General features: G+C 41.5%; 1 protein-coding gene across 1 annotated transcript in view; it reads right to left on the bottom strand.

The window, feature by feature from the left end:
• The window catches only part of Colec12 (collectin subfamily member 12), a 173,079-nt gene that overhangs the window by 25,432 nt on the left and 122,845 nt on the right, over window positions 1–24,802 (bottom strand). Inside the window, exons 3-5 of the mRNA XM_029472146.1 lie at window positions 12,101–12,223; window positions 5,364–5,462; window positions 2,896–3,942 (exon numbers count right to left, since the gene is read on the bottom strand). Coding sequence (XP_029328006.1) covers window positions 2,896–3,942; window positions 5,364–5,462; window positions 12,101–12,223 — 1,269 coding nt within the window. The remainder of the gene's footprint in view (window positions 1–2,895; window positions 3,943–5,363; window positions 5,463–12,100; window positions 12,224–24,802) is intronic.

Below are 24,802 nucleotides of genomic sequence, written 5' to 3'. Positions count from 1 at the left end.
ATATGGCTACGATTCTAGGCTCTCAGGTTCTGGGTGATTCTATCATCTTTACTTACTATATGTTTTGTGTTACTGACAAAACTGTTGAAAATGATTCTTCCATCTGCTACCTGAATATGTCCTTCATGTCCACAGGTGCTTTATAGTTGATCATTCAACTAATGTGACAGACACTCCTTAAAGTGACCTCCAGTGATGCATGTGTGACTTTCTTTTAAGTCCGAAACCTGGGACTTACTTCTAACCAACAGTACATGACAAAGGGAATGGAAAGTAATTTTCTTAATAGGTCATGCCATTCATGTTCCACCTTAGCAGTCTAGACAGAGCCAGGCTTCTTGATGGCTTTACAGAAACTGAGATATTGTGATATAGCTACCTGGCCAAGAATTGAATAGCCTCCAAGAGCTGAGGGTATTACTCAGCTGACGACCCTTAGGTTCAAGACAATGAATTATGCCAAGAGTCTGAAGCAACATAGAAACATGGAAATATACATTTCCCCTGAACAGTTTCTGATGAATTCAAAACTCCTTGGGGGAACTGGCAGCATGGGAAGACCTCAAACAGACGACCCAACTGCATTCCATCAGGACTGTGACTGGCAGAAACTGGTTTTACTTTATGTAGGTATGTATTCAAAACAAACAAACAAACAACCCATTACCATCAATGCAGTCACCCAACTCGTTGCAGTCCTCCTATTTTTCTAGCAGGATCAATGCCCAATGCCTTGGTGAAATGCAGACATGTTGTTTTAATTTTCCAAGTCTGAGTACTCTAAGAACTTGGTTGGTGTAAGGAAATAAGATGAGGTCACTGCCTCCAATTTTGTGAACTTGTTGTGATAGTAACTTTCTTAAAGGATCACAAATTATCTTCTTAAACTTTTTCAGGATCGAAAGCTAATCCTCCTCCAGCAATACCTCTCCTGGGCATATATCCAGAAGATGCTACAACTGGTAATAAGGACACATGCTCCACCATGTTCATAGCAGCCTTATTTATAATAGCCAGAAACTGGAAAGAACCCAGATGTCCCTCAACAGAGGAACGGATACAGAAAATGTGTTACATTTACACAATAGAGAACTACACAGCTATTAAAAACAATGAATTTATGAAATTCTTAGGCAAATGGATGGATCTGAGGATATCATCCTGAGTGAGGAAACCCAATCACAAAAGAACACACATGATATGCACTCACTAATAAGTGGATATTAGCCCAGTAACTTAGAATACCCAAAATACAATTTGCAAAGCACATGAAACTCAAGAAGAAGGAATACCAAAGTGTGGATACTTTGTCCCTCCTTAGAATGGGCAACAAAATACCCATGTAAGGAGTTACAGAGACAAAGTTTGGAGCTGAGATGGAAGGAAGGACCATGCAGAGGCTGCCCCACCCGGGAATCCATCCCATAATCAGCCACCAAATGCAGACACTATTGCATATGCCAGCAAGATTTTGCTGACATGACCCTGATATAGCTGTCTCTTATGAGGCTATGCTAGTGCCTGGCAAACACAGAAGTGGATGCTCACAGTCATCTATTGGATGGAACTCGGGGCCCTCAATGGAGGAGCTAGAGAAAGTACCCAAGAGCTAAAGGGGTCTGCAACTCTATAGGAGGAACAGCAATATGAACTTACCAGTACCCCCTGAGATCGTGTCTCTAGCTGCATATGTAGCAGAAGATGGCCTAGTCAGCCATCACTGGGAAGAGAGGCCCTTGGTTTCGCAAACTTTATATGCCCCAGTATAGGGGAATGCCAGGTCCATGAAGCAGGAGTGGGTGGGTTGGGGAGCAGGGCAGGGGGAGGGTATAGGGGACTTTAGGGATAGCATTTGAATTGTAAATGAAGAAAATATCTAATAAAAATTGTTTAAATACCCCCCCAAAGAAAGCTAATCCTCCACTGAATATAGTATGTAAAGTCTACCTTTTATTCCCTTTTTGAAAGTCAAGATTGATTACTTGTTCCCCAACTTCAGAGGCTTTAAAATTCTTTTAGGTTGAGCTACTAAAAGTTGAATATCTATTTTAGCCATCTTTGTATGCCCCAGATAGAGGAGCATAGCATCTAGTTGTTCTTGTACCTTCAAACCTACGATGGAAGTTTATTGTTAGGAATAAATTTGAATCCAAGCCACAGACACCCTAGATGACAGCAAAACTCATTTTCTATGCTAGTCACTCCGTTTCCATCTGTGAACTCACACTGAACTCCTGATTTTCCTTTCTTTGCCTCTTTACTGCTGGGATCACAAGCATCTGAATACTTATTTTTTTTTTTTTTCCCTTGAGAAGGGTCTTGCTCTGTAGCCCAGGCTGACTTTGAACTTAAGAATCCTCCTTCCCAAGCCTCCCAAGTATTGGGATTATGGATGATCAGTAGTGCTAAGAGTGTACCTACTGAGGTGAAGTTACAAAGTGGTTCCTATTTTTCTCTCTCTTTGGATCACTTACTTTGGAGGCAGGCAGCTTTCCTGTTGTGACAACAAAAAGGAAACTCACTTGGTGATGAACTGAGGTTCCTGCTGAGGGCCATGTGAATAAGTCGTGTTACATCCATGTCCCAACCTATCAAGTCTTTAGATGTTGGTAGCCCCAGCTAACATCTTAACTGCAACCATACAGACACACAGACACACACAGACACATACACAGACACACACACGGACACACACAAACACCCACATAGACATATACAGACAGATACACACACACACATAGATATACACAGATGTACACAGATATGCACACACACATGAGTTTTAGGTCCCCAACCCATAAAACCTATTATATAATACATATTTGTTTTAAGTTCCCATATTTCAGAACAATTTGTTATATAAGCAATAAATACAAATGCAAATACAGAATTTACCTTGTAGAATGGTAAAGTTCTTGATGAGCTGACCGTGCTTGGAGTCAACCAGTTTCATTTCTTCCATAACCACTGATAAGTTGGCCACTTCAGTGTCTAGCTTTGACCTCATCATGTCTTGCTGCATCCTGAGAGAAATAGAATCCAAGCGGATGTTGACTAGTGTGTTATTCAAGGAGGTCAGGTCATCCGTGTGTCTGGTCAAGGTGTCTGTGCATGTGGTCCTAACATCATTCAGATTGCTGGTCAGTGTCCGCAGGTGATGGGCTGTGTAGCTGATGTTGCTAATGATGTTCACAATATCTGTCTCAAAGACCTGGAAGCGTTCCTCAAGTTGGCTGAACTTGACAGCTGTTCTATTTTCTGTATCCTTGTGTAAGTCCTGAAGGTCTTTCAGGCTCTGCTCGTTGGCCTGTGAGATAGTGGTAATGTTGTCCATCTGACCTGTGAATGAGCTGAGCTGGCTATTCATATCCTCTAGGGTGTCATTGTTGGCTTTGGCCAGGGCAGAGTTGTTGGCAGCCAATGTCTGCAAGCTCTGTACTTTTTCCTTTAGCCAATCGGTGTCCTTCTTGGCTTGAAGGAAAACCTGCTGCAGATTTTGGAAGTCATTCTTGATTCGCTGGATGGCCAGGCTCGTGTCATCCACAGACTGCTGCAGATTTGTGATAAGGCTCCTCTGCTGAACCTGGGTCAGGTTCAGGTTGTTGAGGTTCATGACAACCACGCTCTGAGAATACATTTGGCTCTGCAGATTGCCCTGGAGCACACTCGTGTCTTGCTGCAGATTTGTGACATAGCCATTATATGCCTGCAGTGTTTTGTTGACGGTGGTAATGAGGAAAGAATTATTCTGCAGAGTTTCCTTCAGTTGACTCTGCCTATCAACCAATGAGTCCCCATTTGCTTGTAACTTCTCCAGCGCATCTTTGTTCTTGCTGGTTTTTTCTGTGATCTCCTGAAGTTGTTGACGGAGATCCAGAATATCTGATCTGAAGGTAGAAAGCTCAGAGTTGGTACTTAGAGCTTTCTTCCCAGCTTGGTCCCCTGGAAGAAGAGATGCTTGTTACTTAGACTGGTGGTAGAGATGCTTAGGCAAGGCCAGACACCCAGATATGGGCCATAGAGATGGCTCAGTGGGTAAAGGCATTTCCCACTAACAGATCTAACAACATGAGTTCAATTCCTCAACCTACATAGTAGAGGAAGAGAACAAACTCTTAGAACTCATTTTTTTCTCTGACCTCTACATGCACGCTGTGGCATGTGTATGCCTCTTTAACCAACCAAACAAATAAATGTAATTTTAAGTAAAGATTCCATATACTTCACTAGGAGTATTTTAGATGTAAAGTTTGTGGTACATGCAGGCTAGGCTTTATTACTAAGAATCTGTATCTATTTAAAATGGGGTCTGTAGTGTTCAGCACAGGACTTACAAACTTGGGTGGACACTTTTTTCAAAGACAGAGGGGGATTTCCCAGATGCTAGGATACCAGGCAGAGTGTACTTATTTTTTATTTTTTTTAAAAGATTTATTTATTTATTATATGTAAGTACACTGTAGCTGTCTTCAGACACTCCAGAAGAGGGCGCCAGATCTCGTTACAGATGGTTGTGAGCCACCATGTGGTTGCTGGGATTTGAACTCCTGACCTTCGGAAGAGCAGTCGGGTGCTCTTACCCACTGAGCCATCTCACCAGCCCCCAGAGTGTACTTATAAGAAATCAACCTTCCAAATTTACCAAAATTCATTTTTTTACTGTCAATAAAAATGATGAACTATATTGGGATTAAAACTAATGATGTCCATCCTAAAAGATTTTGCAATGCAAAATTCTTTGGCTTAGTGGATATTTAATTATTTGAATGGTAGAAATTACTACCAATTTTCAAGAGCACAATCATACTCATAAAGCTTTATACATCATTTGAGCTGTCTTATTCTTTTAATAATTAAAAACAAATATCAAGAAACCAAACATGCAGGGGCTGGAGCACTGGCTGCTCTTCCAGAGGCTTTGGGTTCAATTCCCAGCACCCACATAGCAGCTCACAACTGTCTGTAACTCCAGTTCTAGAGGACCCAACCTCTTCCACAGACATACATGCAGGCAAACCAGCAATGCACATAAAATAAATCAATCATTAAAAAAAAGAAACAGAACAGGCTACATTCTTTTATATTAAAAGTCAACTCTGCAGGTTATAGGCTAATCTCAGCTTTCTAGAGGCAGGACTTAATGTCCTGTTCAGTCAAGAGTGGGGAGCAGATTTTATATAGTACATAAAAATTTAAGGTGAGAGTCCTTACTTTTAAAAATGGAAGTATTACAATGAAAAGACAAGGAAAGATTGTAGCACACAACAACAGAGACCCTAAGTGCATCACCATTCTGAAAATCTGTCACCACTCATACAGGGGGACTCCCCTCCACTCGATGGTTCACTCTTGCTGCAGTTTACCTAATTTCTTCAGGTCACTTTCCACAGCAGTGAGTTTGTTGTCATAAGTCTGGCGAGATGTCTCCATGCCATCTGTGACGTTGTCCATTTTCTCTACAACTAAGATTTGGGAAAAGAAAACATTAGTTGACTTATCTGCTCACATTGGTCTCTCAGTTCCAAGACAAGATAATTTCATTATAGAAGAAAGCAGATTTGAAATACAAAGCTGAGATCAAATATGGAGGAAGCTGTTCTTTAGAAAAACAACTGGTCAAAAGCCCAGTGATACAACTTGTCAGAAAAATCGCATATCTGTTACTGTTCTTTTGACTTTGTAGTAACATGGAAGCTTTAGAAAGTATTTCGATTAACTTCTGATGAGTTTGAGTTCTCTGTCATGTATCAACTTCTCTGTTATTTTCTCCATGTGGAGACACACAACTCTGTCATCATTCACAAAGTCCTAAGACGTTTCAGCTTCTCATGGAACTGGCTTAGCTGGGTTTGGTGGCACATTCTTCTAACCCAGCACTTGGAAGTCAGAGACAGGTTGTCTCTGCGAGTTGGAGGCCAGCAGAGTAACTTGGCTCAAATGTATATACAAGGATGTCTGAGAAGGGACTGAAAGTCACTCTTTGCTATTATGAGTTCTACCCCTAGCCCTAAATCTATTTTCATTAATCAATGACAATTAAACTTATAACTTGTTAATTCCCCTGTCTAAATGATGATTCAATGATTTAAAACATTAAAAAAAATCTTGATTCTATAACAGGATAGTGATGCAACTAAGCAAGGCTTCACCTCTGAGTTGTTCTCTATGGTCAGGAATTCATGTTTGTTTCTAAGTGACTAATAGGCTATTTCTCTAGAAGTGACTTCTGTGACACCTATCCTCTAGCAGCTTGGCATTCAGCAGAGGCCTGGCTGTTATGCACTCATGTGTGTGTGTGTGTGTGATATAAGTTTATTTGTTTTAGAGATGACATCTCACTATGTTGCCCAGACTGATCACCAGCTAAAAGGGACCTTGCAGAATTCCCTAAGATAGTAGTACCTGTTCCTTATTCTAGAACCTACACACCACGCTGCTATGGCTTGTTACTAAGATTATCTAGAGGTCCTTAACTTATGATGGATTTATGTCTGATAAACCTACTTTCAATTGAAAGTATCCCAAGTAAACAATGCAGTTACTTCCTGACTCAGCTGTAGTAGCAGAACCATGTGCACAGGTCAACACACACAGGCTATGAGTGTCTTTGTTATCAAAAAGGTTCTTTTGAATAATGATTTTATAAAAAGAATTTGTAGAAGCATGAATGCTTTGTGTAGTACTTTCAAGCTCAATGACACAGGTTTTACTACCTATCATGTGTTTTATCTATGCATGACCATCTGGGGAGATGCTCCTGGCTCCTCTCAGGAAGCAGCCTGTATGTGACCCAAAAATGAACTTGCTCCTGGGATCCTGGAGCTGACCCTGGAGAAGCTCTTGCTGTTTTCCATCCAGTGCTCAGTCTGGCTGCAGTGAACTCCATGAAGGACCCTGACTGCTCTTCCTTATGAGCTTTTCCATGTGCTCTTGCAGCCTACAGTCCTCATCCTTGGTTTGTTCTTTTCTCTTTGAAAACGGATTTAAGTCATGGAGGAGCATAATATACATCACTAGCAGGGGGACAAAAACAAAATTGAAACCATGGTTTTTATTAAGTGTGTCCTGCCTCATACTATTATGACTTGACAAATAGGGAAAGCTGAAGACCATCTGCAGATGTATCTCTAGCTCTTAGCTCATTGTATGGTATTTAATATATAGTTATTATACCATTTATTTTAAAAAGCGAGAATTTGCTGAGGTCTAGGAAACCTAGCTGAGCTAGAGGTTATAGAGGGCAACATATAAATCAACTAACCAGGGAGCTTCAGCATTAGCTTGGGACAACACTTTGTTGAATTATTACTATTTTTTCTAAAATTGCCACACAGAAGCTGGAGAGATAGGTCAGTGGTTCGGACTGAATACTGCTGTAGAGGACCAGAATTCAGATCTCAGCACCCATATTAAGTGGCTCACAACTACTTCTAACTCCAGACCCATGGCATCTGACACTCTCTTCTGGTCTCCACTGGTACTACACACATGTATACATATCCACCTACATCCATATATATATATATATATATATATATATATATATATATATATATATACTCATGACTTAAAAAAAAATACTACATGGACACAGAGGTCCATTTTCAACTTGGACCTTCAGGCTGTATGAGAGGCATACATGCTCCTGAATCCTTGGAAATTTTGTAGAACAAAATACATTTTATACATTTATTAAAGCTAAATAAAATAAAATAAAATAAAATAAAATGTTTACAAGCTTAAACTCAGTTTTGACTCTCAGATAAAAACATATGTCTGATTCTGTCCTCAAACCACACACAGAATTTCAAGTCCCACCTCTTTCCTGGAAGCCAAAGAAATCTGAAATATGCTGACAGTTGGTCGCTTTTCACCCTCTCTAATTTTTCTTCCATTTTAGTTTATAAAAACACATAACTGGTGTGGACAGATAATTCAAGTGTACTTAGGATAAAGGGAATAATACTCTCACTTAAAAAGAAGAAAAAGAAGAAGAGGAGGAGGAGGAGGAACAAGAATAAGAACAACAACAAAGCAACTGCTAATTTTGCTTTCCATGAGGAAAGCAAATGATGTGTCCTGCCCACAAGTGTTAATAAAGCAGCCCCACATGTGTATGTCTGTGTTTAAAAATAGCACCCTGGCCATAAACTGCAGGGCTGTGATGCTGGCAGTGTGCAAGTGCATAAAAACCCCAGGCTGACTGGAATCCAGAACTAATACTGTGCCAGTACACAGCATCCTCCTCAGTTCTCCCCTAATTTCCAGCACAAAATTTCAACTAGGAGCATAATGGCTGCAGCTCCTGTCTCATCCTAGAAATCCTAAATCTATAAAGACCCGTTTCTAGATCATATTCTGATAACAAAAACAAAGAGGCAGCACAGAAGGGGTACCAGCATTCTGGCTGTCGATGAGGCCTCTCAATTGAAAACTGTTTTCTGGTGTGGAAAACATCAGTGGCATTTCAGCTGGTGTGCCTGAAGACTCGCCCACTTCACACACTCACTGCACACTTCCCTAACAGCTGCCTGGGAATACCTTTACACTTTGCTACTATCCTTTGGCTTGGACACTAACCCCCCTCCTGTTTTGTTTACACTCATTTCTTACGGTCTACCCCATGGTATTAAATTTTGTTTCTCTCTTGAGTCTGGAACACATCAACTTAATCTTGGAATGACAATAACAACAGCCTCTTTGGTTTTATGATATGAAATAATAAGCAAAATCCCTAGTTTGACTCTGTGCTGGACCATCACTGCAGTTAGCTCCTATTACTACTGTTTTAAAGAAGAGGAAACTGAGTTTTAGACATAGTTAAGAACATTTCAGAATCACACAGACATAAAAGAGACGTCAGGGTAGGAGATGAACTCTAAAATCCACATCTTCTTCGACTCTACACATATTTTTCTTAAATATTTCTTTTTTCAATCTGATTTCGCTTAATAAAGGAGAATCCCTAAGGGGCAAGCAATCATGGCGTTGGTCTATTTTCTTTAAAGTTATCATCAACAGATGTTTATTATGCATCTGGCATGGTGCTAAGTATTAAAGAGAGAGAGAGAGGCCATGGTTCCTCCTTGAGTCCAGGAACAAGATCAGAGCACAGAGCTCCCATGTACTGCTTCAAAATGCTTGTGCCGTACTGACAAATCAAGGTGCATGGAGAGAAATGCTCTCTTTCAACAGTTCCTAGGAATTCTACTATCAGCAGTTACACAACCTTGGAACTCATCCAAGACATTTCTACCATTAACACTATCTCAGGATTCATTACTGAGAAGGAGCATTATCCCAAGTTCTCATGTCATGCTTTGATGTGTCTGTGCCTCCCTCTTGTCCTCACTATGCCAGTAAAGTTTAGCAGTGAGGTGTCAGACAGACAATGGTCAGGAACTCCGAGGCAATGGAGACATGCTGATTGAGAGTTGTGTCTTTCTTCATTCTAAGCATCTTAAGAAGAGCCTGCTGGGCAGGGTAATGGAATAGAATTTTCATGGCTAGGGACCATTCTGGGAGGAGTGTGACTTACCGAAGAACTTAAGACACAATGCCCTTCATGTAGGCTCACTGACTAATGAGTCTAGAGTGGAGGATGTATCAAATTGCAACTGTCCAAAACCATGTTTTGAAACTTCCAAGGCTCAAGGTCACACTCATTGTATAGACCACATCTGAATGACTAAGTGACCCTCCAGCTTGCTTGGCAAATTCTCAAGATGAAACTTCATTAGATCCTAACACATAGCTATGAAGGTAACTTGAAAGGAGAAGCAAAAACGATTTTGAGGAAAACTGCAGAAACAGCCTTTGCCAACCCTGGTTAAGAGAGCTTGGTTTCCTTTCATCCTCTTCAGAGACGTGCCTTCTTGGATGACTTTTACTGCATATTTTTCTTTCATTTAATGGAGAAGAACTTTTCCAGTCATCAAAGCGAGGGTCTGAAGGGAGGACTGGGGCTTATCTTTCTGCCTCCTACAGCACTGGGGTCACCGGAGTGTTATCAGTAAGAAAAGGAGTCTCTGCACATAAAGGGAAAGTGCATCTGGAGAAGGTCAACTTTGAGTTCACTAAGCTGGCGTTGGTAACCACAAGTATATATCGCTGCTGCTGCTTCACCACCTCCTCGTCCCCCTCTTCCTCCTTGTCGTCCTCCTCCCCCTCCTCCTCCTCTTCTTCTTCCTTCTCCTACTCCTCTTCCTCCTCCTCCTTCTCCTCTTCTTCCTCCTCCTCCTTCCTTTTTTTTTTTTTTATCAGCATAAGCCAGAGGAATGGAGAGAAAGGGTATCAAGATGCCATCTGCTCCCCATATCTTTTCTCCCTTTACCCTGGTAAGATTTCACTCACACAGCAGGCCAAGCTGATTTCCAGAATGTTAGGTGTCTGGGTAGTGCTTTGAAGAACAGCAATCTCCTATACAGATTGTCTCAGAGCCTAGGTTCTTTATCTCCATAGAAACCAGCTCCAGTCTTCATCTACTAATCTACTCGTGTGGCTGCTCCTGGATACCTAGTAAGTAAACTCTGAGTTGTAGGTACCAGTTGGAGATTTCATAAACAAAAGACAGTTTTTGTAAAAGCCTGTAGTTTGGGTGATAAGCCACACAAGACAGACACACTAGCCATGATGATATGGCTTAACAGGGCCTAAAGTGAAGAAGCTCACCAGGGGAACAAATAGGAGACTTTTTTCAGGGTTTCTAGTGAGACATGAGAAGTAAGGAGAAGCCATTTAGGGTCCACAGGCCAGTGATCCAGCACACATGTGCCAGGGTGGGGGGATACCCAAGGGGACCTCCACTCTCTCAGAGAAGAACAGGGGATGGGGGAAGGAAGCTGGGAGGGGGGACAGTGATTGGGATGTAAAGTGAATAATAATAATAAAACAAAGAAACAGACAAACAGAAAAGAGACACAAAAATATTCTGGATGTGCTGGATCCAGAAAAGAGACACAAAAATAACATTCTGGATATGGTAGAGCTATTCCAATATGGTGGGGCAGTAGAATGAGAAGGCAGCAAGTCTGGAAACTTTGGAGGAAAATCACCTCTACTTTAATCAGACATGGGAGGCCTGACCTTTTGTTGAGCAGATGGAAGTGGAGCTGCTGCCTGTTAAGTTCAATCTCTATAGGGCAGTGTTTTTATAGATGTTTACAAACTAAAGCAACAGAACATGCTGTAGAAAAAAGCAGAAGTGTTAATCCCTGGGTGGGTGAGCCATGTCCCTGGAGAGCCTGAGTACTCTCCTCTGTCAGGAGCGCGTCCCTCAGTGACAACTGTGGGTTTCCTCAGAGCCTCTTAGAGACAGATAAGACAAAAAACAAATAGAGGATGAGGGAATGGCTGGGAAAAAGTGAGTGAAAGCAACAAAGAGGGGGAAATCTTTTGAACACATAAAGGGCTGTCATGATTATGAAGTGAATCAAAACTGTCCCATCCATGGCTAAGATCTCAGAACACAAAGATGGAGTTCATGAGGTTCGTGAATTTTTCACCAGAATATCATAAACAGAAGAAGTGCCTAGCCCTGCAGACACTTGATGTGCCAGGGTGGGGGGATACTCAAGGGGACCTCCACTCTCTCAGAGAAGAAGGGAAGAGGGGATGGGGGAGGGAAGCTGGGAGGGGGGACAGTGATTGGGATGTAAAGTGAATAATAATAATAAAACAAAGAAACAGACAAACAGAAAAGAGACACAAAAATATAATAGTACAATAAAAACAAAACAACAAAAAACAGTATCATAAATGTATATGTATTGAACATACACCATTATTTTTGGCATTATTTTCTAAATACTGCAGTATAACAACTGTCTACATGGCATTTTCTTATATTGGGTATTTTAAATAATCTAGAAGTGACATGAAATATGTGGGAGGATGTATACAGGTTACATGTGCAAGCCCTGCACTAAGAGATGATAGCATCCAAACATTCTGAGATCCTTGGAGGGACGACCAAGAGACTTAAAACTAATTCTCTATAGGTACCAGGGTCAACTGCACAGCATACTCCCAAAGATACCTTTTCTGTGTTTAAATTTCACATCCTCTTGCTATTTGGAGTGAAAACAGAAAGAGTGCTTACCTTTATATCCCAAAATGGCTACTGTGATGGTCAGTAAGGCACACAAAATGTATAATAATACAATCGAAAACTTCAGTGCCCAGTTATTTTTACATTTGGTACACTGTGTCCCCTCCTGAATACCTGCAAGAAGAGGCAGAATTTAATACTATGAAGTAAAAACATCATTTCAAACATTTATCTTTGCTAAAGCATATCTCAACTATTTTTCTTAATAGTGTTAGAACATACCCTGACAAAAAAGAGAGGTAAGGAAGATAAGGTTTAGTTTGGCTTGCAGATCAGGGCACCTCCATCATGGTACTGGAATCCCAGAGGCAGCTGGTGCCACTGCATCCAGGTCAGATGCAGATAGCAACGAAAGCTCATACTCAGATCATTCTCTCCCGTTTACACACTCCAGGATCCCTGCCCAGGCAACCATCATTTGCCTTGGGGATGGGTCTTCCCATTCCAATGAACTCAATCAGCCCAGTCTCTCACAGGCAGGCCTAGGGGTTAAGTGATTGCATACAAGATTTTCCTGAAAGCTTGTCTCCTGGATGATCCCAGGTTGAAAATTAACACTAACCATGACAATGATTTGGATTTACATACCATAGGTAACAAGAGTTTCACCATATGCCTTCCTATATATACCATGAAATTATTTTGAAATTAAAATCACCATTGCAGTAATTCAGCCTATCAATATTATATCATGTTGTCATAGTTACAACTTCAAATAACAGTCCACTCTGATAATCAAGCATTTTTTCTTTTTACTTATTCTTCTTTCATACAGAACATCCTGAACACAGGTTCCCCTCTCTCTACTCTCCCAGTTCACCCTACCCACCTCCCCTCTTCCCTGCTCCTTAATTTCCCTTCAGAAAAGAGCAGCCTTCCTAGGGATATCAGCCAAACATGGTATAACAAGATATAAAACTAGGCACAAATCCTCATATTAAGGCTGGATGAGGCCACCTAGTAGGAGGAAAAGGGTCCCAAGAGTAGGCAAGAGTCAGAGACGCTCCCACTCCTACTGTTAGGAGTCCCACAGACACCCTAGACTAAACAATGACAGCATGTGTGCAGAAGACCTAATGCACACAGGCTCCGTGATTGTTCCTCTAGTCTCTGTGAGCTCCTAGGAGCCCTGCTGAGTTGATTCTGTGGGTTGTATTCTTTTTCTTTTTCTTTTTGTAGTTTTCTTTCTTTCTTTCTTTCTTTCTTTCTTTCTTTCTTTCTTTCTTTCTTTCTTTCTTTCTTTCTTCCTTCCTTTCCTTTCTTTCCTTTCTTTCCTTTCTTTCTTTTATTATTAGATATTTTCTTTATATACATTTCAAACACTATCCTGAAAGTTCCCTATACCCTCCCTCTGCCCTGCTCCCCTACCCACCCACTCCCGCTTTTTGGCTCTGGCATTCCCCTGAACTGGGTATACTTGACCTTTCTGGATCCTACAATCCTTCCTCTCCCTCTTCTGCTACTTCGTGTGTATGGAGGTCTGTAGCCAATAGATTGTAGAAGATGGTTCTGTCTATTTGCATTGTGGGTCCTGGGGACCACACTCAGGTAACCAGGCTAGGCAGTGAGTACCTTTACCTGCTGAGCCACTTAGCTGGTCTTACAGTGATAATTTGTTAATAAACACTTCTATTGTACAAAAATACTTAAAACAACCAGATCTTCTTGTTTCTACATTATTTCAAACAATAGTTAAAAACTAGACTCTGGACTTAATGCTTATTGTGGAAGTATGTTAAATTGTTCTCTTTATTTTCAAAGGTTAAATCTGACTCTTGGCTGTTAAAACTGATAGTAACATAATATAATATCAGACCAAAAGGGAGTATTTACACCCTAGAAATGAGCATTCTACAAAGTAGTCCCTTTTACCACTCCCTACAAAAACCTTTGTTTTATTCACATGCTATTGATTGTAATATACTAGAATATATAGAAAAAACCCCACGGTTTTATCATCAAATGTTCAATATAAAAGTATTTTCTGCATCACAGGTATACAAAACAGGCAGTGAGTCTCAGTTGAGTTATCACATTATTCTGAGTAGCCACTACAGGAAAAAAAATGGAAACATTTTTATGAAAACAAAATTTCATAAATAATTGTAATGAAATGAGGTACATTTTAATTGTGTATAGTTTAACTCTGAAAAAAAAAAAGAGCCCAGTTTACATGGAAAAAGCAGCACTCAGGCTGCAAGAGACTAGAAACTAACCCAGGGAGAGCTAACTTCCCATCTGACTGATTAGAAAAGCAGAAGACAGAGACTGCGGAAGTTATAATGTGAAGCTCATATTGCATGGAGCCCGTGTTATCATGGTCCTCATTTGCCTAAGCTGCCTCTCTGCCTGTTGTACTCATAGCATCTCACAGGGGGCTGGGGGGAGACAGAACATACAGTACTGATAGAAGACTACATTCACAACTTCTGATGGCAGTCATGAAGCTGTCGTGAAAGCTTCTCTTTTCGTTTGTTGTTTTATGTCTTTCTCCAGTGAAGAGCTCTTCAGCTGTGTTTACTGCAAAATGAGGATAAGCACAATGTGGTAACAACAGCTGAAGCTTAGCTCTCAGGGTTCAGCCACCCCTCTAGTGTTCTGTGCCACAGGCAAGAGGGAGCCCAGTCTGTCGTTTTCATGTCTTATGCAGCATTCTCAAGCTTTGGTGGGCACCAGAATCACTTGAAGGGTTCATTATCACAGACTTTCTGGCTAAGGGGGTCTGAGAAAGGCATTTGAGAGTGTGAACGTCTAACACCCCAGGAAAGGCCTTCCCATATCATATTTTTAAAATGCAGATTTCAATCCAATAAAGCTGAGAGAGGAGCCACATTTATCAAGGTACAGGTGATATCACTTGAGGACCACAATCTAAGGGATGGGGAGTTTCATTCAGAAGTTGAACATGACCATAAGCTACCAATTTGTTGATGGCTTTTAGATGAAGCTGTAAAATCAATTCCTACAAGGAAATGGGCTAACATTTGAAATGTAATAAAGAAAATACCCAATTTAAAAGAAAAGAAAAAAATCAATTCCTTCATCAAACACATGTACAATAAATCAGTTTTTTTCATAATTTACCCTTGGGTGGAAAATGGTATTGCCTAGAGACAGGGTCTTTCGGTAAACCAAAACTCACCATCTAGTCAAGCTGGCTGGCTAGTAAGCATTAAGGCTCTGCCTGGCTCTATCCCCATGCTGGGTTTTCAGGTACATACAACCATGTCTAGCCCTAGCAACATGGGTGCTAGGGCTTCAAACTTGAGTCCTCATTCCTGCAGAACAGCCACTCTCATTCACAGAGCCACCTCCCCAGTTTCTACCTTACTTCTTTAATACCCATTCTGTGTCTCAGTGCTGTCTCTTGTCCTTTGCTGCCCCAGTGACTACATCTGCAAAATACATCTCCAACTTCCACCCAAACTATGTACTATTATCCAAACTGCACAGGTAGTTAAACTAAAAAATATCTTTAATGTGTCTCTTCAACTTATTCTTCAGTTGACAAGTCCCCACTGATCTTCCAATAGGGTATTTTCATCACCATCATTACCAACTACTTTCCTGGTGTTCAGTGGATTCCAACAACTCAGTACCAAGTTCTGAGGTGAGTCCTTTATGAGGAACATTTGGAATCCATAGAACAAGGTGCAAAGAGGTCTAGCAGAGAGAGCTTAGATGTCATCTTACACATACCACAGCCAGGGTTCCGACTTGAGTCCGCTTCGACAAGCCTCCATCTCTGAACCAAACCATGATCTCTGCTCTGCTCATCCTTTCTCTTTCCACTGCCACTGTCTTAGTGTGAGATCTTTACCCGAAATGGAGACTTTCTTTTCCATTCCCACTATAACCTAGCCTCACCCTTTGCTAAAAATATCACTGTCCCCATGACCTTTGCCAAGAAGGAAAAGACAAAAACAACTTTCACTGTTTCACCCTTAATTAAAAGATGAACAAGCAAATGAACACAAACACCTATAAACTTCCAGCTCAATGTGCCTGTAATCCAGTGGCTTAAGATAAACTTGAGTTATTGAGATGGCTTAGTAGGTAAAGCCAACTGCACATGGTTCCTGACTTTGATTCCCAGTTGTCACATGGTAGGAGAGATCCAATTGTGACTCCCACAGGTTGTCCTCTGACCTCCATTTGTGCATGCGCACAAGCACGAGCATGCACATACTTATAAATAAAACATAAAAATTAATTAAAATAAAGCCTCATATTCAGAGGATGTGAAAGCACTATTAAAGCTTAGAGAGAAAGAATTTTAAGTATACCTGCAAACATGACACATTCCATGTTGAGAAAGAACACATTGGTTTTGGTGGCAAATGCAAGATAGGAAAATAGACATGCAGATGTTGGACCATCTTCTGCAGAAAGATTAGATGATGCTGACGCTTTGGAGGGTGTCATTTTCTAGGGTTTTGAGGCTTCAGTGTGACTTCTTACCTTTTACAAGAAGGCTCTTGGAAGAGTTGGTTGGAGAGATTATGATAAACAACAGAATCTGGGAGCTTCAGTGTAGTACAGAGGTCATCTAATCAAGTGTCTCTGTGCTACTGATGGGAAAATGAGGCCCAGGAAGGTGAATCGAGATTAGAACACAAGTGTCCTGACTGTATCACAAACATCTGTCCTTCTTGTCTTCTGTGCGATAGCACTGGGTTGCCATTAGGAGTCTTTACATGTGGGATACACAAAGATCTGCTCCCAGACAGCATGCCACAGGCCTACATTCCAAAGAACAGGGGTACTTCCTGGCAGTGTGCATTTCTCACTGCTGACTATCAGCATTAACCAATATCAGATGGAACTGCCTGGCCTCCCTTTCCATTTGACACACTTTCTCTGGCTTGTTTTTTTCTCCCTCAGGAGACTTATTTTTTAATAAGAACTTTGTTTTATCTTTCCTTCTCTGCCCTCTCCCAGGACGACATCTGGCTAAACATATGGATGCCTACTACAAAGGCCCCGCAGGTTCCTTGGTGCTGGGGGACCTCTTCTTCCTTGAACCTAGATAGTCACAAAAAGCCAAACATTTGGGAGAGATATCCCCCTGTTACCAGCCTTTGTAGTGTTTGTTTACTTAGCATTACTTTCCAGAGACTAGGGACTTTGTTCCCATGGGGGCCGGGGGAGGTGGAGGAAGAGCAGCAGGACCAATCTGCAGAATGCTGTGCATCAGAGATTTCAGTTCAAAGTGGAGCAACATTACCCCTTACCACCAAGGGATCTAGCTTCTTAAAAAGCCTGCCCCAAACAACACATTTGCAATGCAGCTGGCTACAGGCAGAAAGGGCCTTCAGGGTCCATGTTTTCCCACTGGCTATCTTCTAGAACTACCTCCACTTCAGTCCATTTTATTTTGGCTCATGGTTCCAATGCATTTTACAGTGTTCAAGTCTTTATTATTCAAAAACCTTTGGGGGCCCCATGAAGCCAGAATCAGTCTGTCAGTCTAGTGAACTTGAACAGCCTACTGAAGGAAAAACTGACAATTTGGTCTCCAGTGTCTATACTTAAAAGTTCTCTCTGTTGTCCTGTTTCCAATAACAAGTTTCAAGGAAGAATGGGATGGGGTGGGGCAACCAACCAGGGGGTGGTTAGCTGGTTGCAGGAATAACTGACATACCTCAAGAATGCCAGTACAGAGGGCCAGAGGAATTCATCAGTAAAGAGAATTCCTTTTGGCTGTGGTTCTCCATAAAGAGCCCTCCCAAGTGTTGTGGTTCAGGCTCCAGCCCAGTGTGTTTTTCCAAATTTTTTGAGAAGTCCAAAAAAAAAAAAAAAAAAAAAAAAAAAGAAAAGAAAAGAAAAGAAAAGAAAGAAAAGAAAAGAGAAAGTATTCTCTTTCTCTTATGGATTGTGTTTGCCTTCTACGTGTATCACCAAAGATGAACCTGTTCATTAAGCAGGAGCCACTCTGACTGAGCCTCTTCCTCAGAGGTAGGGGTTGCACCGTGAGCACCGTGAGCACCGTGGAGCAATCTAGGTCATTTTAATTACCTCAAGTGTCTTTTGTTGGGTGGTATCACCATTAAGACCATGTGGCCAAAAAGAAGCATCACAAAGTTGGTAGATTGCAAAATCCTAAAGACCCCCAAAGACCACAGGGGTTTTTTTTTTTTTTTTTTTTTTTTTTTTTTTTTTTTTTTTTTTTTTTTTTTTTTTGTGGGTTGGAATACAGATTCTTTTTTTTTTTCAATTTTTTCTTTTTTTTATTTCTTTTTTTTTTATTAGATATCTTCTTTATTTACATTTCAAATGCTATCCCCATTCCTAGTTTCCCCTCTGAAAAATCCCTTTGAATTGAACTTTTCATGTGGTTTTTCCATAGTTACTAATCTATTGCCTGGTGGCATATATTGCCCGGTGGGGTGGCATATATTCCCATAAGCCTAGGAGAATGACTTGGTTCTAATAGTGAAAACTGATAAGTCAAATAAATACCTATGCATAATTATAATTGTCCTATACAGCAACAAAACAAGTGTTAACATCCTGGCTAGCTACTCAACTGTTACGAAATCTCAAAAGATTACATGCCTGGACCTTTCATCCCACAAACAGTCAGCTTGTCCTCATTACACTGGTCATTCCGTATGTGACACAATATGGACTTTGTTAGTGAAATTCTTTTTATTAGTAAGTGATTTTGTTTCCTAAATGTAAATCTTAGTGCTGGACACCTTACCATGCTAAGTTTCCCTGTGACATGAGGAATCACAAAAATAGACTCACAACAAGAAGTGACAATGAAGTCACTTTCTGTACAAACAAGCAGCACGTCTCTCAGCAATTCTATTCATGAAAGTATACCCAAACCAGAAAAAATGATTAGCTTAAGATAGCTTTATGAGTAAACCTTTCCATATTTATTATCAATTTTTAGTAGTGGTCTATGTGTTTACCAATAGTATAGTTTATTTGTATTTATTTTTTCATATACATAAAAAGAAGAGCAGTGGCTCTGGTTTGGCTTTAATTTTTTAAAGAGTAAGTATTATTTGCTTAAGATTTATAATTTATATCCTGCCTTTATTTTTTTCTCTTTCTTTCTTTCTTTCTTTCTTTCTTTCTTTCTTTCTTTCTTTCTTTCTTTCTTCCTTCCTTCCTTCCTTCCTTCCTTTCTTTCTTTCTTTCTTTCTTTCTTTCTTTCTTTCTTTCTTTCTTTCTTTCTTTCTTTCTTTCTTTCTTTCTTTCTTTCTTCCTTCCTTCCTTCCTTCCTTCCTTCCTTTCTTTCTTTCTTTCTTTCTTTCTTTCTTTCTTTCTTTCTTTCTTTCTTTCTTTCTTTTTACAAAGAACTGCTATAGGCAAAATCAGATGTAATAGTCCCACTCAGAATATAGAGTATCTGCCAGAATGTACAGTGTCTCAAAACAACGCCATTATTTTCTCTTTGTGGTTTTTATATAATAAGAATTCTTTATCAGATGGGCTGTCCACAAATGCTTTCAATTCTGAGCAGAAGATTTTTCTGGCTGCAGAGGTCATCTCTTCCATACCCTCTCCTAGCTGGTCCCCTCCCTCCTGGCTGCATTCCTGGCTGTTTCATTCTTCAGCACAGAGTGAATGGACGATGGATTCCAGCAGTCCTGACAGCTTCATTATTTGGCACTACTATGCAGTGTCCTTCTGTGATTAAGCTCTGAATCTTTGCATGGAAAGAGCTCTGATGATCAGGCTCCAGCTTGAGCCACAAGAGCCTGCCACACAATTAAGACAGATACACACCATGCACGTACTTGGAGAGAGGCTGACAGACATTTTCTTGCAAACACAAACAGGAATTGCTAAGAATGATTGCTATTTCTGGGGACCCAATATGGGCCAAACTCTCCCTTCTTGCTGCTTGCAATTCCTCTAATAACCCCAGAGAGCAGGGTTAACCCCACCCTCACTTCACAGACTTTAGAAAAGTGGACGGTCAAACAAGTAGAGTTTTCCAAACCATGTCACAGAGCTGGGACTTGGGAATAGCTCTGTCACACATTCTTCAAACTTACTTACTTCTAGAAAAAAAAATGCCTAACTAGCTAAATCACAGGAGCTGGTGGGTTAAATGTGCATGACAGGCATCCTGTCAGGATAAAGCAGCACAGAACATTTCATGTGTTGAGAGAGAAGCTTTTTCAGATATGAAAAATAAAACTTATCCCTAATTAACTACCACAGATCCCAGGGGCTTCTGCAGGCTGTAATTCTCTCTTGCTATGTTGACATACCTGAGCAGTAAGCAAGACAATTCTATCATAAATAAATATTCATTGTTCCATGAAATTTCAGGATCAGCTATGAAGGTCTATGGTCAAGAAGGCTTGTTGACCCCTCCTGTAGGATAAGCATGTTGCCTTCCCTCAAGGAAGGCAGTATTTTGTGAAAAGGCTACAGTGAGGTGAAAAGGTAACTCTGTAATTTCAAGGCAAACTACGAGGCATGTAGAGGCCTCCAGAAGCTTAGCCTGGAAACCAGATCAAGTCAGTCACCTCTAGAAGGTTTTCTTTCTAAAACTGAGTACACTGAGGTAAGACTCACAAACACCAGCCTCCAAAGTCCTGAACAAATGCTAGTGGTTCAAGCTTGTAGGAACTAAGCACACACAGCAAAAAGGTAAAGGGTGGGTGGGTGGGGGGGGTTACTAATGGTGATTAGAAGATTAATTGTGTCTAGCTTCTTAATCTCCTGAAAACCAAAAACCAAAAACCTAGCAGGAGTACATTGTCAAATAAATCCTCCCCCCTACAACAGCCAGGGTACTAAGGAAAGAAGGATGGTTTCCTGCCAATCTCCTTCACATTGACTGGAAACAGTTCTCAGGTGCAGAGATTTCAAAGTCTCTTATCTACCTTTGTGCCTGTCCTAGCAGTGACAGAGTGACAGAATGATCCCCTGGTCCTGGAGGCCAGGGTGTAGGCATCCTGGGACAGGTGCATGAATGTCAACAGTCAGCTCCAGAGTGTGCACTAGTCCCTGGCTCAGCTGGGCTGCTCCACAAGAAGCTGGCTCTCAGGTAGAGGTAGGAGTGGTGGTGGGGCTGGGGAAGGAATGGGAAACACGCCTTTCCCAGACAGCGTCAATGGCAACTTTCCACCGCAACTTAGTTCTCCACATTCAGCATTCATAAAGCTCAATGGAACAAGTCAGAGGGTGACATGAAAGCCCACAGTTCCCTGCTTGCCTCTAGTGTTGCTGCCTTACCAAGGGTCACTTTGAGGCAGCTGAAGGACTCACAGAATGATGACAAGGCACACAACTGAGCAGGATTAACCTTAGTTAATGACAGGTTCTCTGCCGTTGATGGTGGAAACTGCTTGTTCTCTCTCTCTCTCTCTCTCTCTCTCTCTCTCTCTCTCTCTCTCTCTCTCTCTCTCTCTCAGGTGTGTGCACTTGGAAGCCACAGGAAGACATTATTCAATATCTTTCTTAATTCAACTCCCCCTACTCCTTTAAGACAGGGTGCCACACTGACCCTTGAGGTCACAGTTTCAGCTGTCCAGTGAGCTGCTGTAACCCACCTGTCTTCCCCCCACAGTGCTGGGGTTATGGGTGCAGGCTCACATTCATGCCTGTCTGCTTGCCCAGCAAGTGCTCTTCCCCACTGAGCCATTTCTCCAGCCCCATGGTTGCTTTCTTCACAGATCAGGAAAACTCGTATTTTGATGAAAGGGGAGGAGGCTTCAATATGAATGAAAATAACAAGCCTGGCAGACATTTTTCATTCCTCTATAAACATTTTCTTTTCTTTTTACAAGAGAAAGGACACTTAGAATTGGGATGAAAGAAGCCCAGACAGTGACAGACTCTACAGCTGGTGTCCAATCTAGCCTGCACTGGATATATTTTAGTTCAGAACCTTAATGGGAAACAAGTCAGCCAACTTAAAATGATCCAAGTGAGGGAAGGTTGGCTAACTAACAACAGGGAAAGTACAGCTTTGCTTCCCGAGGATGGCCATCCGGTTCATCAGGCACATACTTGTTATTAAAGCTGAACAAAGGGCCGGGGGGGGGGGTGGTAGAAGAATTTTGGGAAAGACAACTATGATTTTCTTTTCTTCTCTCTCTTTTTTTAAAAAAAAGATTTATTTATTTATTTTATGTATATGAGTACACAGTGTAGCTGTACAGATGGTTGTGAGTCTTCATGTGGTTGTTGGGAATTGAATTTAGACCTCTGCTCGCTCCAGGCAACCCTGCTCGCTCTGGCCCAAAGATTTATTTATTACTGTAGCTGTCTTCAGACACATCAGAAGAGGGTGTCAGATCTCATTACAGGTGGTTGTGAGCCACCATGTGGTTGCTGGGATTTGAACTCAGAACCTTTAGAAGAGCAGTCAGTGCTCTTACCTGCTGAGCCATTCTACCAGCCCCAACAACTATGATTTTCAAGACAAAAGAATGAAACTGGAAATTAAACAAAAAGCCACTCAACAGAAACATTAGAAGGCACATAGCCAATTATAACCAAATGACAAGTGAAGTGGATCATCTTGACTTATTAAATTTTCCACACCAAAGAGTTCCTTCCTGAGTTGCAGAGACAAAGTTTGGAGCTAAGACAAAAGGATGGACCATCCAGAGACTGCCCCACCCAGGGGTCCATCCCATAATCAGCCACCAAACGCAGACACCATTGCATACACCAGCAAGATTTTGCTGAAAAGACTCCGATATAGCTGTCTCCTGTGAGGCTTTTTCAGTGCCTGGCAAACACAGAAGTGGATGCTCACAGTCATCTATAGGATGGAACACAGGGCCCCAATGTAGGAGCTAGAGAAAGTACCCAAAAGCTGAAGGGGTCTGCAATCCTATAGGTGGAACAACAATATGAACTAATCAGTACCCCCAGAGCTTGTGTCTCTAGCTGCATATGTAGCAGAAGATGGCCTAGTCAGCCAGCATTGTGAAGAGAGGCCCCTTGGTCTAGCAAACTTTATATGCCCCAGTACAGGGGAACGCCAGGGCCAAGAAGTGGGAGTGAGTGGGTAGGGGAGCAGGGTGGGGGAGGGTATAGGGGACTTTAGGGATAGCATTTGAAATGTAAATGAAGAAAATATCTAATAAAAATTTTAAAAAAGAGAGTTCCTTTCTAATACAGTTAACATTTAGAAATGTGTTGAAAATGAAATAACTAAAACACACTTTTGTATATATATACATGACTTCCTTTTGATAGATGCACAAATCAAATGTACAGTTTCCCATAGATTTTTCAGCAGTATGGCTGGAGCTACGTGCCACTTGACTGGTGAAAACCTACTGTTTGTCTATTTGTACAGATTCATGGTCCCAAACTTTACATACATATCTTGACATTGGCCATACTGAACCTTGTAAATGAACATACACGTTGCAGCGGAATTTTACTTTTTAGAGAGCTGGCTAAGCATTTGCCAGTACACTACTCAGACTGGTGCAGCCGAGCTGGGGTAGAGAATCCCTGCAATGGGGCTAGTGAGGCAGCTCAGCTGGTCAAGTGATCTTGGGCTTGATCCGCAGAACCAACATAGAGAACCACATGTATGTATGTACACACACACACACACACACACACACGCGGGGGGGGGCCACAAACACTCTCTCTGTGTCTGTCTCTGTTTTTCTGTCTTTCTGTCTCTCTAAAGAAGTACTTGCTCTGAGGGATTCCCTGGCTAGGCTTGGGTTGACAGATCATGGATAGGACTGAAATGTGACTTGGCTAGAGTGTCTCCTGTCTGGGGATGCCCAGCTGCCCAACTCTACAGTTGGAAAAGTGACTCAAACTTAAGTCCTACTGACTTAAATTGGGCCAGTGGTGTCCTTTTTACAAACACAAAGACAGCACATATCAACCTCTTGCTCCAACACACTGTGCCCAGTCCGGAAGAGGAACCGAAAGAGAAGGGATCAGTGGCTCCCAACACTTCCATTCCTAAGTGAGGGCTAAAAGGAAGCCTGGACTTTGCAGCTCTTGCTACTATGCAAAGTTCCTTCCTGTCAGAAGGCAGTTGTGTTAAAGTGGCAAGGCTGGTCAAGACAACCAGCATGTAGAAATGCAACTGCTGGTTGTCCTACAGCGGTCTATCACCTCCAACAGCACCGGGGGAGAAAACAGCAGCCAATAAACGACACCTAATAAAGATTATACATTAAAGTTGAAGGGAAAACCCCACGCACCAGTGTTATTATGACAGTGCTTATAAAATCCAAGCGCTAATTTTCTATGATCCACTGGACCTGAGTGATTGTGTGAACACACATTTCCTGTGTTTTATCTGCAGGAGTAATGTACACAATTTGAACTTTGTGGCTGTTGAGCTTGGTGGAAAACTTCCTTCCACTTTGCTTACTTCCCAGGAACACAGCATAGCTGGGCACAAACTGTGTAAGAGAAGTGTTTATCCAGGCACTGCTGGGAAAGCCAGGGCTCTAGGGACCCCTTTGTGTGGGCAAGGCTTCTTTTGCTATATGGGTCCAGAGCAGGATGAAAGGGGATAAAGAGCAGAGACGGAAATGGTTTTTCTTTTGGAAAAGAACAGTGTTGTGATTATCTAGACCCAGTTGGAGGAAAGGAGAGCTTTGACACCAAGAAAGGGAAACAGGATCACAGAAACACTGGAATATTTCCACCACCTGCTGGCAACCTACCTTCCTTCCTTCCTTCCTTCCTTCCTTCCTTCCTTCCTTCCTTCCTTCCTTCCTT

This window comes from Mus caroli, chromosome 18 (genome assembly GCF_900094665.2).
Source record: "Mus caroli chromosome 18, CAROLI_EIJ_v1.1, whole genome shotgun sequence".
Taxonomy (NCBI): Eukaryota; Metazoa; Chordata; class Mammalia; order Rodentia; family Muridae; genus Mus; species Mus caroli.
The sequence above is the reverse complement of the archived record's forward strand: the minus strand, read 5'-3'. Positions and strand labels throughout refer to the sequence as shown.